Source organism: Sinocyclocheilus rhinocerous, unplaced genomic scaffold (assembly GCF_001515625.1).
Source record: "Sinocyclocheilus rhinocerous isolate Xijiao unplaced genomic scaffold, SAMN03320098_v1.1 scaffold89, whole genome shotgun sequence".
Lineage (NCBI taxonomy): Eukaryota > Metazoa > Chordata > Actinopteri > Cypriniformes > Cyprinidae > Sinocyclocheilus > Sinocyclocheilus rhinocerous.
The window spans coordinates 560,275-573,272 of record NW_015653489.1 but is presented as its reverse complement, the minus strand read 5'-3'; the positions used below and the strand labels follow the sequence as shown (position 1 = coordinate 573,272).

Below are 12,998 nucleotides of genomic sequence, written 5' to 3'. Positions count from 1 at the left end.
AACCTATATAGGTCCATCCCTAGTGTAAATCCACATTTAACACTTCAATTAGTATGCTTCCTTGCTGAGTAAAAGTATTAATTTTTTATATATATATATATATATATATATATAATTATTCCAATAATTATCATGAACACAGTGTTTTCACTGACATTTTGAAATCTCTAATGTTCACAAAACTCACTTTTATTGAAACCCATCTAACCTTTTATTGAAGCAAAGCTGTAAAAACATGTAATTCAGACATTCCCATTCCATTGACATCACAAGCATGAACATATTAACATATGACATATGACTGCCTATAAACACTTATATGGCATTCAGTAACTTGACCTGCCCTCATGAAGTGTGAGCTGCAGTCTTATGCAGCTGTTATCCAGACCGAACGGCTCGTACACATGTAGAGTTCTTAAAGGTGTCGACGACAGGATGGAAAAACGTTATCAAAATGTAACACTGTGTCCTGGCCAGGTGCGACGCAGTAAAGCATTAAATGTTAAAATCTCTGTCAAATTTAATCAAAGTTGATGTCCTAACCAACCGCAGCAGGACATTTTGCCGGTTTCTTGGTTTTCTTGATGCGTTTCTTGCCACGTCTGGCTCGCAGTGAAATCTCATTTCACATTTCACACTTTTAAGAGCCCTTTATGAAATCAGACACCGGTAAAACATTTGTAGCAAAATATATTAAATTGACATGTTGCTTGCAGAAAGTTTGAGTTGTGTCAGAATACATGGCTATGTTTGAATGGCTGTCAAAGCAGTGTTTTATTGTTATAATGAGGGCAGTGCATAATCAGATTCCAAAAATATAAGTACTTGTAATTAGATTATGTTACATTTTGAAATACTCATAATCAGACTACAGTTACTTTTATTGATTACATGATGTTATATTATGATTACAGTATACTACAAACACATTAAAATGAACAAATTCACATTATTTCTAATTTACATGTAATGCAGGGTTTCCGATTTTTTTGTCAATACATTTACTTAAAATAAATTATTTTAAAAATAAAATATTTCATCTTTATTTTAGTAAGTGTTTATTTTAATGAATAAAATATTCATTTTAATTTTACATTCTTATGATTTAATTGAATTCAAATTTAAAACTAGATAAGAGAAAGAAAAAAGAAAAAAGAAAGAAAACAAACCAAGTTTTTTCATGAAATGTAATGATTAATGCACTTCCTGTTATTAATAACAACGAACAGAATATATTTCCTTTCTCTTTATATTTTTTTTAATATCAGTATTATACTATTTAAATCAATGTGAAAAAAGGTAGGTCAAAAGTAATCTAAAAGTAGTCTGATTATATTACCTAAGATGTGTAATGTAATGGATTACGTTACTAACTACAATTTTTGTCGTGTAATTTGGAATCAGTAACAGACTACAATTTGTACTTATTTACTATGTTCACATTTCATAGTTTCACATTTACTGTGGACAGACAAACAAACATCTCACCTGGAAAGGACATCGTAAAAAATTAATTATGTCTGTTTTTGTGAAAAACACCTTCACTAAAAGTATCGCGGGACTCTATGTGGCCCCTTAAAATATATTGCTCTGTATAAAACATTTCATATATGATTTAATTACTCAGGTTGTTTGTTCTCGCAGGGCTTAACCTGGTAGAGAACTATCCATACGAAGCGATCGAGAAAGGCTATGACTTTGTCCGTCTGGCCTCCATCACTGCAGGTAAGATGATCCGTTTCATACTATATGGCGACCTACAACCTTTCAAAATAAGTATAAATGTATATTACAAAGATTTAATCAAATGCTTTTTATCTTGTAAGAAGTCGTTGAGACAATAATCTTCACTTCAAATGTGTATTAGCAGTGTAAACGTGTCTCCGGTGTGGGAGAGTCTCAGTCGTTGTGTATTAGTGTTGCTCTGAAACTTGTTTTCACTGTCATCTCCTTTAGTTCTACACTCTTAAAAATAAAGGTGCTTTAAAAGGTTCTTCACAGCGATGCCATAGAAGAACCATTTTTGATTCCACAAAGAACCATTCAGTCAAAGGTTCTTTAAAGAACGATCTCTTTCTTATCTTTTTATAATCTGAAGAACCTTCTTTCGCCACAAAGAAGCTTTTGTGAAACAGAAAGGTTCTTCAGATGTTAAAGGTTCTTTATCGAACCATTTAGACAAAAAGGTTCTTCTATGGCATCGTGAAGCACCTTTATTTTTAAGAGTGTACCCTTGTTTTTGTTCAGCTGCCCCATGGAAATTAGTCATAGATGCTCAGTTTGTTCGTTGAAGCTTTGTGTGTGGACTGGATTTTCATCAGCTCTGTAAGAATCAACAAAGCTGTTAGGTGAATGATGTGGACAGACGTTCTTGGCTCTGCTGTAATTATCAATCGCAATGAAATAGAGAAAGAGAGATTTAGAGAGTCTGAGTGAGCTGCTTATTTTCATTTTCCTCAGGTTTTACTGACCTTAGCCTTAGTTATTTACTGTGATTTTGCATTACCGTCACGATGCAGGCTATTCAGTTTGATGTCGTCGATCGGAATTTCTTGGAAAGACGTTTCAACAGCATTCCGTTTAATTTGTTCCGTCTCATTTTCATTCCTGACTTCCTTTCGCATCATGATGCATTTCCTTTGGTCGTAACGATTTGTGACTCAAACTAGTCTGCTCATGTGAGTTATCTGAACCTCGGGTCACATTACTCCTTACCTTTCAACAACACGTGCAAAGGTGACCGAATGCATTCATCCTACAGAACATCCAATAATCCCCAAAATAATGTTTCCAATTACAACCAAAGCGGATGTTTTAAAGCCATGTAAAAAACAAGAAAAAAATATCTTGAGAAACGAAATCATACTTTCTATATTTTTCTGTCTTTAAATATTATATTTATTATAATATATTATAATACATTACATATTAGATAAATATTAGATTATTAATATTAGATATATTGGCTTAGCAAATAACTGAAAAATGAGTTTAGATTGAAATACTTCAATTACTAAAACTAAAATAAGTTAAAAGTAAATACAAAAATTAAAACAAAAATGTCAAAATCAAATAAAAAAATGACTAAAACTAAAGCTAAATTATTATTATTATTAACATTAAAATGAAAACTGAAAATATAAAAATAAAAGCTAATTAAAATGTTTAATAAATACCATAATAATAATATATAAATGATACTAAAATAACACTGGCCTAATATCATAGGCACATCTTTAAAAGTCACATAGAGCATTTTATTCTCTAGTTCTTTAACGATCCATGTTTTGGTGCTTCACAAAACCCCAAAATCCAAACACTCCTCAGAAGAACCTATAATGTAACATGAAGAACTTTTACATCTCCAAAGAACCATTTAGCAACACAAGAACCTGGTTCAGCCAAAACCGGTCTTGATAAGAAGAACATAAGGAGCCGCAAAAAACCATTGAAGTCTGATGTTTTGATGTGTCCAGCTCAAATCTGTTTAGTTGTTTGAAGTCTGAACAGCAAAAAGCATCGCAGAGATTGGCCGTCGGCCCATATTCTTCACTTCTCATTTAAATGGGATGTTTCTCACATTTTTGATGCTTTCACCATTTGCTCCTCTCGATCGTCAGTCCTTGTGAATTGAAAACAGCACTCATCTCTGTGCCGCCGTATGGTGATGAACTTAAATTTGCTGTCAAAATGTCATGATGGACATGAGTGTTAGAAAATGTGCAGCTCCCCATCCTTTTGGTATGTGTTGTGCTTTACTGTTAATTCACTCACCCTAAGTCCATCCGAGATGTAGGTGATGTTTTTTCTTCAGTAGAACAGTAAACAAGATTTTTAGCTGAAACCGTGATACTTGATGATTCGTAAAATGCAAGTCAGCAGCTGAATAAAAAAAGCATATAACAGAACACAATTAATGTATAAATCTCAATTTTGAAAAATTGACCCTTATGACTGGTTTTGTGGTCCAGGGTCACATATCGCTTGTTGATGAAACATCTTTCTGGGAAAAAATGTCAATTTTTAGCTGAAACCGTGATACTTGATGATTCGTAAAATGCAAGTCAGCAGCTGAATAAAAAAAGCATATAACAGAACACAATTAATACCCGTGGCTCCTGACGATATATTGAGGTCTTATGAAGTGAAACAATAGGCCTGTGCAAGAAACTGGACATCTGAACATATCTAAAATTAAATTTTTAACAGAAATGAAAACGAGGCTATGAGGGATCGAAGTGTGTGTGTTCAGTAGATTGTACTGTTGATTAACAACATATGTGACCCTGGAGCACAAAAGCAGTCTTAAGTCGCTGGGGTATATTTGTAGCAATAGCCAAAAATACATTGTATGGGTCAAAATTATAGATTTTTCTTTTATGCCAATAATCATTAGGATATTAAGTGAAGATTATGTTCCATGAAGATATTTTGCAAATGTCCTACTATCATTACACTTTATTTGCTCTGTTTTATTCTGTGAAACCTAACTACGTATATGGAATAACCGTTTTATAAAAGCAATAAGCCCCGTGAAGCCGTGGTATACAGTGAATTTATAACAGCTTCGCATCGTGCCTAACAACGCCCCTTAGCTGTTATAAATTCACTGCAAACCATGGCTTCTTGGGGCTTATTGCTTTAATTTGACATCATGCAATCAAGCATGCTTCTTTAACATTCTTAGGTCAGGTGTTTATAACTTTTAAGTGGTACTGTGCTACACAGATATATTTGCATACTGTGAAATAAACAGCATAGCAAACTCTTTAACGAGAGGCGCTTTATACTGTCACACCGCCCAGTCCTAATACAGGTACTTTCTTTGTCAAGACTGGAAGTCCATCCCTCACAGCCCCGTTTTCATCCATGTAAAATGGTGTTCAATATGTCGTCTAACCTAAGGTCTAATGGATGTACGAAAACTGCATTAAAAGGTTGTAGATTTTGTCATAGCAAGTTTAGTTCATCCAGTGAGGCTGAGACTAACTGGATATCGACTGCACTCTCTGACCAAACAGAGCAGATTTTATCACTTCAGTCAGTCTTAAAGATTGTGATTTGAATTCTCCACAGATTCTGAGCTCGGTATGACAGCAGTGAACCGCTGCCTGGACGCAGCCAAAGCTTGCAACGTCGACGATGTGTGCCAGAAACTGCGCACCGAGTACGTGTCAACATGCATCAAGCCCTCCACCAAGTCGGGTTTGTGTAACCGATCGAGGTGCAACAAGGCCTTGCGGCGGTTCTTCGACCGCGTGCCTCCAGAGTACACCCACGAGCTGCTGTTCTGCCCTTGCAGTGACATGGCCTGCTCAGAGAGACGGCGACAGACCATCGTGCCCAGCTGCTCCTATGAGGGAGAAGATAAACCCAGCTGCCTTTCCCAGATGAGGATCTGTAAGGCCGACTATGTTTGCAGGTCAGTTTCAGAGCCACGTATCTCGTGGGCGGAGGGATTAAACAACTCACCTTGCATTCACTCTTTTCTCTGGTTAAAGAAAGCCTTGATTTTCTATAGCTGTCTGGAGAAAAGAGAGCATGCACGTATTACTGCCGATAAGAAAAGAGCTTTTCTTCACATTCCTCGTAATCCGTGTCTGTATAAATGGGCATAGCTGTGAGACCCTGAGATGTTTGACTGGTGCAGATAAAACCTCACAATTGTGCATTAAATATTGAGCAGTGCAGGTTAGATGAAGTCAAATTCAGTCCTCACATGATGACAACTAATATTCTGTATCCTCAGACAGTCACATGCATTGCTCATTCAGTCTATGGCTATAAATAACCAAGAAAAAGCCATCTGTTGATGATTAATTGGTATTAGAGATGGGAGCTAATCAGTTCTGCTATGAAAAATAATATTTGCTTGCAAGGTAGCATTTTTGACTTCCAGTGGGTGATTAACGGACTCAGATGCCTAGAATGACATCAAGAAAAGCAGCACGCAATGATTATGATGATGACTATATATCAAAGACGTTGTCAGGATGTTGGCATTTAAATCAGACATGGTCTATTCTGGTAGCGTCACAGATAATAGGGAAAACAGTGCTAACTGCATTATGGACTATGATTTAACAATCAAAATATAAAGGGACTCTAAAAGTGAGTATAAATGTTTTCTTTATTGTTAATATTAAGTCTTTCCCTGCCAGCCACTGCCAGCATTTTTCAGAATTTTCACAAAACTTTCATAATGTGTTGTATAAATATCTGAACATGCAAAATGCAAAAAACAAACAAACAAAAACAAGCTTCATGCATTATTTTATCAACACTTGAATGTGAGTAAGTTTCATAAAAAGCAACAAAAAGCTGAGAAAATTTTGTTTTTGTCAAAAACTGTCTGGATGGATCAACATTTCATTCAGTGACTCTAGTCAGTTTTGATTTATATGCTGTTTAATGTTTGATGATCACGTTATTTTTAGTGCTGTCAAATGATTAATCGCATCCTAAATAAAAGTTTTTGTTTAAATAATATATGTGTGTATATTTATTATGTATATGTAAATACAAACACATGCATGTATACACAGTATTTAAGAAAAATTGTATGTTTATACATTAAATATATTTATATATAATATAAAATATAAGAATATATATGTATTTGTATATACATAATAAATATACACAGTACACATGCATATATTATGTAAACAAAAACTTTTATTTTGGATGCGATTAATCACGATTAATCGATTGACAGTATTAGTTACTTTATATATGCATCTGCTTATGTATGCGGTCACTTGTTTCTGATTCTTCTTCACCGTGTTTTGATCCAGACATTCAGTACTCGTTTAGAAGAAGCACAATAGCACCTCCTACCATATAGCAGTAAAAAAACAGAAAACCGGAAAATTCCGTCAATGGCGGGTTAAGAGTTCATATTAAAAGACGTTTAGTTTACATGTGTATGTGAAACAATTTTGGTACTGTGTTGGGTTGCCACTTGATGTCCAATGTAATCTTAAACGTATTGTGAAGCAAAACCAGATTTAGGGGCCGCAGAGAACACACTGACCACGTCTGTCTAAAATCACGAAACACAGCACAAAAAAAAAAAAATGCGGCACAGAACGCCTCCTCTGCCATCAAATAAAACAAACAAAACTCTTTTAACTTGACACAGTGTCTTAAAAATGTGGTGCTCATCATGTGCGAGAAGCTTCAAAAGACGCGAGTGCATCGGTCATACATGTCTGTCTAGTGCGTTAACATAGAAAATCAATGGAATTGTAGCATATTGTGAACGGCCCCTTAGACGTCGGTGATCTTTCGTCATGATTATGTCAGTATGGCCGACACACTTCGGTCTGCTTGGCTGCTGTCCATGCATATACGGCTGTGTTTGTTCTGCAGGTCTCGTTTGGCCCAGTTTCAGTACGACTGCCAGCCAGAAGTGCAGTCTGCCACCGGCTGCAAACAGGGAAACTACGCAACATGTCTTATTGCTTACACTGGACTGATAGGTGAGTACTTTAAAGCTGTTTTAGACAATTGTTCTGCAAACTGGAAAAGGAATTGCATGCATGATTGTGGCTGGCCATTAAAACAGGAGCCAGGCTGATGCAGTTGGTTTGGAGAGTGATACCTTGGTTATTGCCTTACTCAAAGAAACACAGGGAGACCTGTGCGTCTGTGATGAGAGACTATAAAACTACCCAGGCACTTTTAAAGTCATGGAGAGATTGATTTCACTTCCCAATAAAATAGATTGAAAGCAATATTTTTTTAAGAGGCTTTCTGTTACATAGAGCCTTTTTTTGTTTGTTTAGTTCTGCTTCATGCTCATTTGCTATATATTGAGCAAACAGAATCCCTTTTAAATAAATCTCTTTTTAAACAAAATGTTCAATTCGACAAACATACTTCTGACAGGAAGTTTGATTTTCTAAATAAACATATAGGCCTAATATTAAATCTATATGTTTATACATTGGCGGCCAAATGTTTGGAATTAAGATTTTTTTTAAAGAAGTCTCTTCTGCTCACCAAGGCTGCGTTTATTCGATCAAAAATACAGTAAAAACAGTAATTATTTACAAAATTATTTAAACAAATTCTAAATTATTTCAAAGTTTTCGCCATCATCAGTGTACAAGTGTTTAGCACTCTTAATATATATATATATATATATATATATATATATATATATACGACTTTCAAAAAGAAAAAATTATGATTTTTAACTCATAATTATACATTAAGAAATATATATATATATATATATATATAAATATAATAGATTTCTTAATGTATAATTATGAGTTAAAAATCATTACAGCTCCATATAGAGGGACAATATTCATAGGTCATCATAAGTCAAGTCTTGTGGTCGTATATGTTTAGATGAATGAAATCCATATATCTGTTATGCAGTATTTCGGTGCTATTTTGTGTATTGCTCAGATTATGGGAAATCACAAATGTCTACATGCATTTTGGTATCGCAGGCAGCCCGATCACACCAAACTATGTGGACAACTCCACATCCAACGTGTCTCCCTGGTGCTCGTGTTCGGCCAGCGGGAATCTGAAAGATCAGTGCACTGAGTTCCTGGAATATTTCACCAACAACGTCTGTCTCAGTGAGTCAAAGCTCCTGTACTGTACCTTGTCTGTGTCAGCCGTCATATATGAGTCTCGATCATGATATGTGAAAGGACGTTGCATGTGTAGTCTGGCAGAAGGACTCTCTGGTTATTGTTAGTCAACATTGTAATGTCAGAGCAGAATCACTGGCTCTGTTTTAAACCAGAGTGAGATGCAACAGATTTATCATTAGTCAGTTAAATAATTAATCATTTAAATCACTGCGTCGCAAAATGATTCACTGTTTTGAAGCGCTCCAGTCAGATCGTATCGCAAATCATTTGATTCATATCGGAACTTCAAATCACGTTTCGCGAATCATTTAGAAGATTGTTTAGCCCTTGGTTCATAGTGTCACACAGCGTTAACAATGCTGCGTTTTTTTTTCATAAAGAAAACGAAACCATCATTATCAGTATCGGCAGATATTATTCTAAATAATCGGCTATCGCTATCGGTTGAAAAATTTAGTATCGGTGCATCTCTATTTATCATAGTCAGAAGTTTCTGAATCTTAAATTCAGAAATGAATTTTAAGCACTGCATGCATTTAAACAATGCGTGCAGATTTACAAATGAAGGCCACAGCAGTTGGCAAGGAGGGGAAATGCATTTATAGCGTGCAGACGTTTTCTAAACAGGCAATGCTGACATAAGTATAATTACTTTTAGCCACCATAAACACTTTTATAATTCTTTAAAGTTTGTATTAAAGCTGAATGTCCTTCACAGCAGCACAGAACAGTATGAAGTCTCCTCTTGCTATTCACTGCACCATTAGTCATACGTTCTCTGTTTTACTGTATGTCACATCAACCTAGCGTTCACCGCCGCTGGGCAGAAGACCAAACAGTCAGCCTGCCTCTCTCAAATGACAGAACATTTCAGAAATCCCCTCGTCTGTCTCTCGTCGCTTGCGTCCTGACTCTCCACTTAAGCAGAACCAGGACATACTTTTAGAAAAGCTTTTGAAGAGTGTCACTCTTACGGATTGTCTGCCTGTGCGTTGTATTGGGATATGTTTAGTAACAGGGTTTATCTATTTAGGACTATGATAAGAATTATAAAGTAAAGTTATAATAATGCCTTTACCTAACCCTTAATACTAATCTTGAAATCCATGTTGAGAGAATAAATGGGTTGTTTCTTCAACTGTGTGCACTTTTTTTTTTTATCCCAGGCGTTGATTTATATAAAAAAATAAACGATTTCTAAACTAAGAGATTTCCTAAGAACATACTTCCTTTTTCTTATATTAAGATCACATGCTTTCATCTTAGTTTTTCAAACACCTTTATATTTTAAAAATCCTTGCTAAAATATTAATTAGTTTTTTTTAATAAAAATTATAATTTAGAGGATGAGTGACATAAACAATTTTTAATTTAATGTGCAAACATTTTTTATTGAATGGTTCATATTATTTATTATAATATTTTAATAAAATGTAATTTATTGCTGTGATCAAAGCTGAATTTTCAGCATCATTACTCCAGTCTTCAGTGTCACACGATCCTTCAGAAATCATTCTAATATGCTGATTTATTATCAATGTTGGAAACACTTGTGCTGCTGAATATTTTTGTTGAAACTGTGATATATTTCAAGATTCTTTGATAAATAGAAAGTTCAAAGGAACAATATTTATTTGAAATAAAAAAAGTTTTCAGTCAATTTTAATTTTCTAAAAAAAACAACCTTTTTTACTATAATAAATAATAAGATAATAAGATAAAATAAAAATGTTTATGTATCATTCCCACCACCATAATTTCCACCACTGATTGAAATATGATTTGAGATGTTGCAAAGTGATATTTTTGTTTCATATAAAATTGACAAAAATGACAATAAATTCAGCTAGTGAAATGTGACCCTGGACCACAAAACCAGTCATAAGGGTCAATTTATTTCTGAATAAATCAGCTTTCCATTGATGTATGGTTTGTTATGATAGGACAATATTTGGCCGAGATACAACTATTTGAAAATCTGGAATCTGAGGGTGCAAAAAAATCTAAATATTGAGAAAATCGCCTTTAAAGTTGTCCAAATGAAGTTCTTAGCAATGCATATTACTAATCAAAAATTAAGTTTTATATATTTACGGTAGGAAATTTACAACATACCTTCATGGAACATGATCTTTACTTAATATCCTAATGATTTTTGGCATAAAAGAAAAATCAATAATTTTGACCCATACAATGTTTTTTTGACTATTGCTACAAATATACCCCAGCGACTTAAGACTGCTTTTGTGCTCCAGGGTCACAAAGGAGTTTGTTTTCTAAAAGTTCACTGTGCCTATATAGAAGAAGCACCCATTAACAGTCTGTATTTAGATCTTCTGCTGCCGTTTACCGTCTGACGTCGAGTAGGCCGCAGACGTTTGAAAATGTAAAGAGCTATCTGAAGTGCAAAGCTTATTCTGAGCTGTGAGCATACATGAATGTCTGATTTATATCCAGCACCCTCTCAGTCACACTCCTCCAGTCCCGTTCCTGAAGGCCCTTATGTATTATATATATCGCGATTCATCAATACGGCCGACTCCGTGGCAATATTCTGCTCGGTCCTGTTCAAACAGAGATCTCTTACATGAAGTAACTCCTCAGACAGCTCTCGGAGTGAGCGATGTGAGCGGATGAGAGTGATGTTTGGTCAAGCCACTCATCTGTGAGTTAATGAGAGGATGTGGAGAGGCAGGTGCAGAAGCGCGGCCTGAGCAGAATACTGAGCGCAGCTTAGACCAGAATTCAAATAAGCGTCTGATAACACGAGCAGTTGCGAATGGAAATGATGTGGACGTCTTGTCTGTTGCATGAATAGGGAACGCTCTCCTGACGTTTGGGAATGGAATGGACTTCACACCCACTCCCACCCGACTGCCGCGGTTAAGCCCTGTGACGGACCGAGGGCCACGGAGGACGACTGTGTTTGTCACGGTGGAGACGGAACAGAATGCTCTGAGCCCAGCCAAACCCACACAGGTGAGGGTTAGAGATGGGGAGCAGTTCGGTTATGGGTTTATAACTACCTTGATTGTAGTGTGGCTCTGAAGGAACCAGCTTTACACAATAAAGAGCCATTTCATCTGTGCTGCTGAGAGATTGCAAAATTTTGCCGATTTTTCGAGAACTGTATAAAATCGCAAATGGGGAGTCTCTTACGGTAAAACCAGGGCTGTGTGATTAATGAAACTAAAATGGAATAAATAGAGTGAATGGAATGTTTCAGAGTGAAGTGCAGCACTGTGTTCTTTCAGTTTCGGGGGTAAAGAATACAAGTAACGTGAGTAACGTAATCAGATTACTTTTTCAAGTAATTAGTAAAGTATTGCATTACTTTTAAATTTGCAACAAAATATCTGAGTTACTTTTTCAAATAACACAAGTTACTTTGTTTTCCCATTTATTCACTGACATCTCTCCTGTCCCCGCATTGAGAGAGATTAGAAGTGAGGTGCAGAGACACCTCTATCAGCCTGGAGCTTATCGATTTCAATTTTGGTGTTAAACGGCCTTTACAGTTCCCAAAAAATCTAACTTTTTTTTAATTAAAAAACAAATACAGTGGGGGAAATATTTATTTGATCCCCTGCTGATTTTGTAAGTTTGCCCACTTACAAAGAAATGAAGGGTCTGTAATTTTTATGGTAGGTTTATTTGAACGGATAGAGACAGAATACCAACCAAAAAATCCAGAAAAAACACATTATATAAAGGTTAGAAATTGATTTGCATTTCAGTGAGTGAAATAAGTATTTGATCCCTCAACAAAACGGTCGCCGTGATTTTGCCAAGTAAGACATGTTCCTGGATCAACATTACTGTCGAAAAATACAGACTTAACCCAATCCCTATCCCTAAACCTAACCTTACCCATAATTTATTCCTAAAATCAGAGGGAAATGATAGCTGATTAAAAAGGGTGTTAAGCACTTAACCCTGATCGTAAGCCTAAAACTGACATTTCCTGAAAAGTTATCTCTCAATTCTGATTGGTTGATTGGAATGATGATCCAGGAACATGTTGTACTTGGTCAAATCACGCTCATCAAACAGAACATGACTTAGTACTTGGTGCAGAAACCCTTGTTGGCAAGAACAGAGGTAAGACGTTTCTTGTAGTTGGTCACCAGGTCTGCACACATCTCAGGAGGGACTTTGATCCACTCCTTTTTACAGATCCTCTCTAAATCCTTAAGGTTTCTTGGCTGTCGTTTGGCAACTGGAAGTTTCCGCTCCCTCCACAGATTTTCTATAGGATTGAGGTCTGGAGACTGGCTAGGCCACTCCATGACCTTAATGTGCTTCTTCTTGAGCCACTCCTTTGTTGCCTTGACGGTATGTTTTGGGTCATTGTCATGCTGGAAGACCCATCCATGA

The 12,998-nt window shown here is 35.8% G+C and overlaps 1 protein-coding gene across 1 annotated transcript in view; it reads left to right on the top strand.

Moving 5' to 3' along the window:
* LOC107716369 (GDNF family receptor alpha-4-like) overlaps nt 1–12,998 on the top strand; it is a 63,361-nt gene that overhangs the window by 46,208 nt on the left and 4,155 nt on the right. Inside the window, exons 3-7 of the mRNA XM_016522780.1 lie at nt 1,645–1,725; nt 5,077–5,422; nt 7,375–7,484; nt 8,469–8,603; nt 11,440–11,600. Of these exons, the coding sequence (XP_016378266.1) occupies nt 1,645–1,725; nt 5,077–5,422; nt 7,375–7,484; nt 8,469–8,603; nt 11,440–11,600 (833 nt within the window). The remainder of the gene's footprint in view (nt 1–1,644; nt 1,726–5,076; nt 5,423–7,374; nt 7,485–8,468; nt 8,604–11,439; nt 11,601–12,998) is intronic.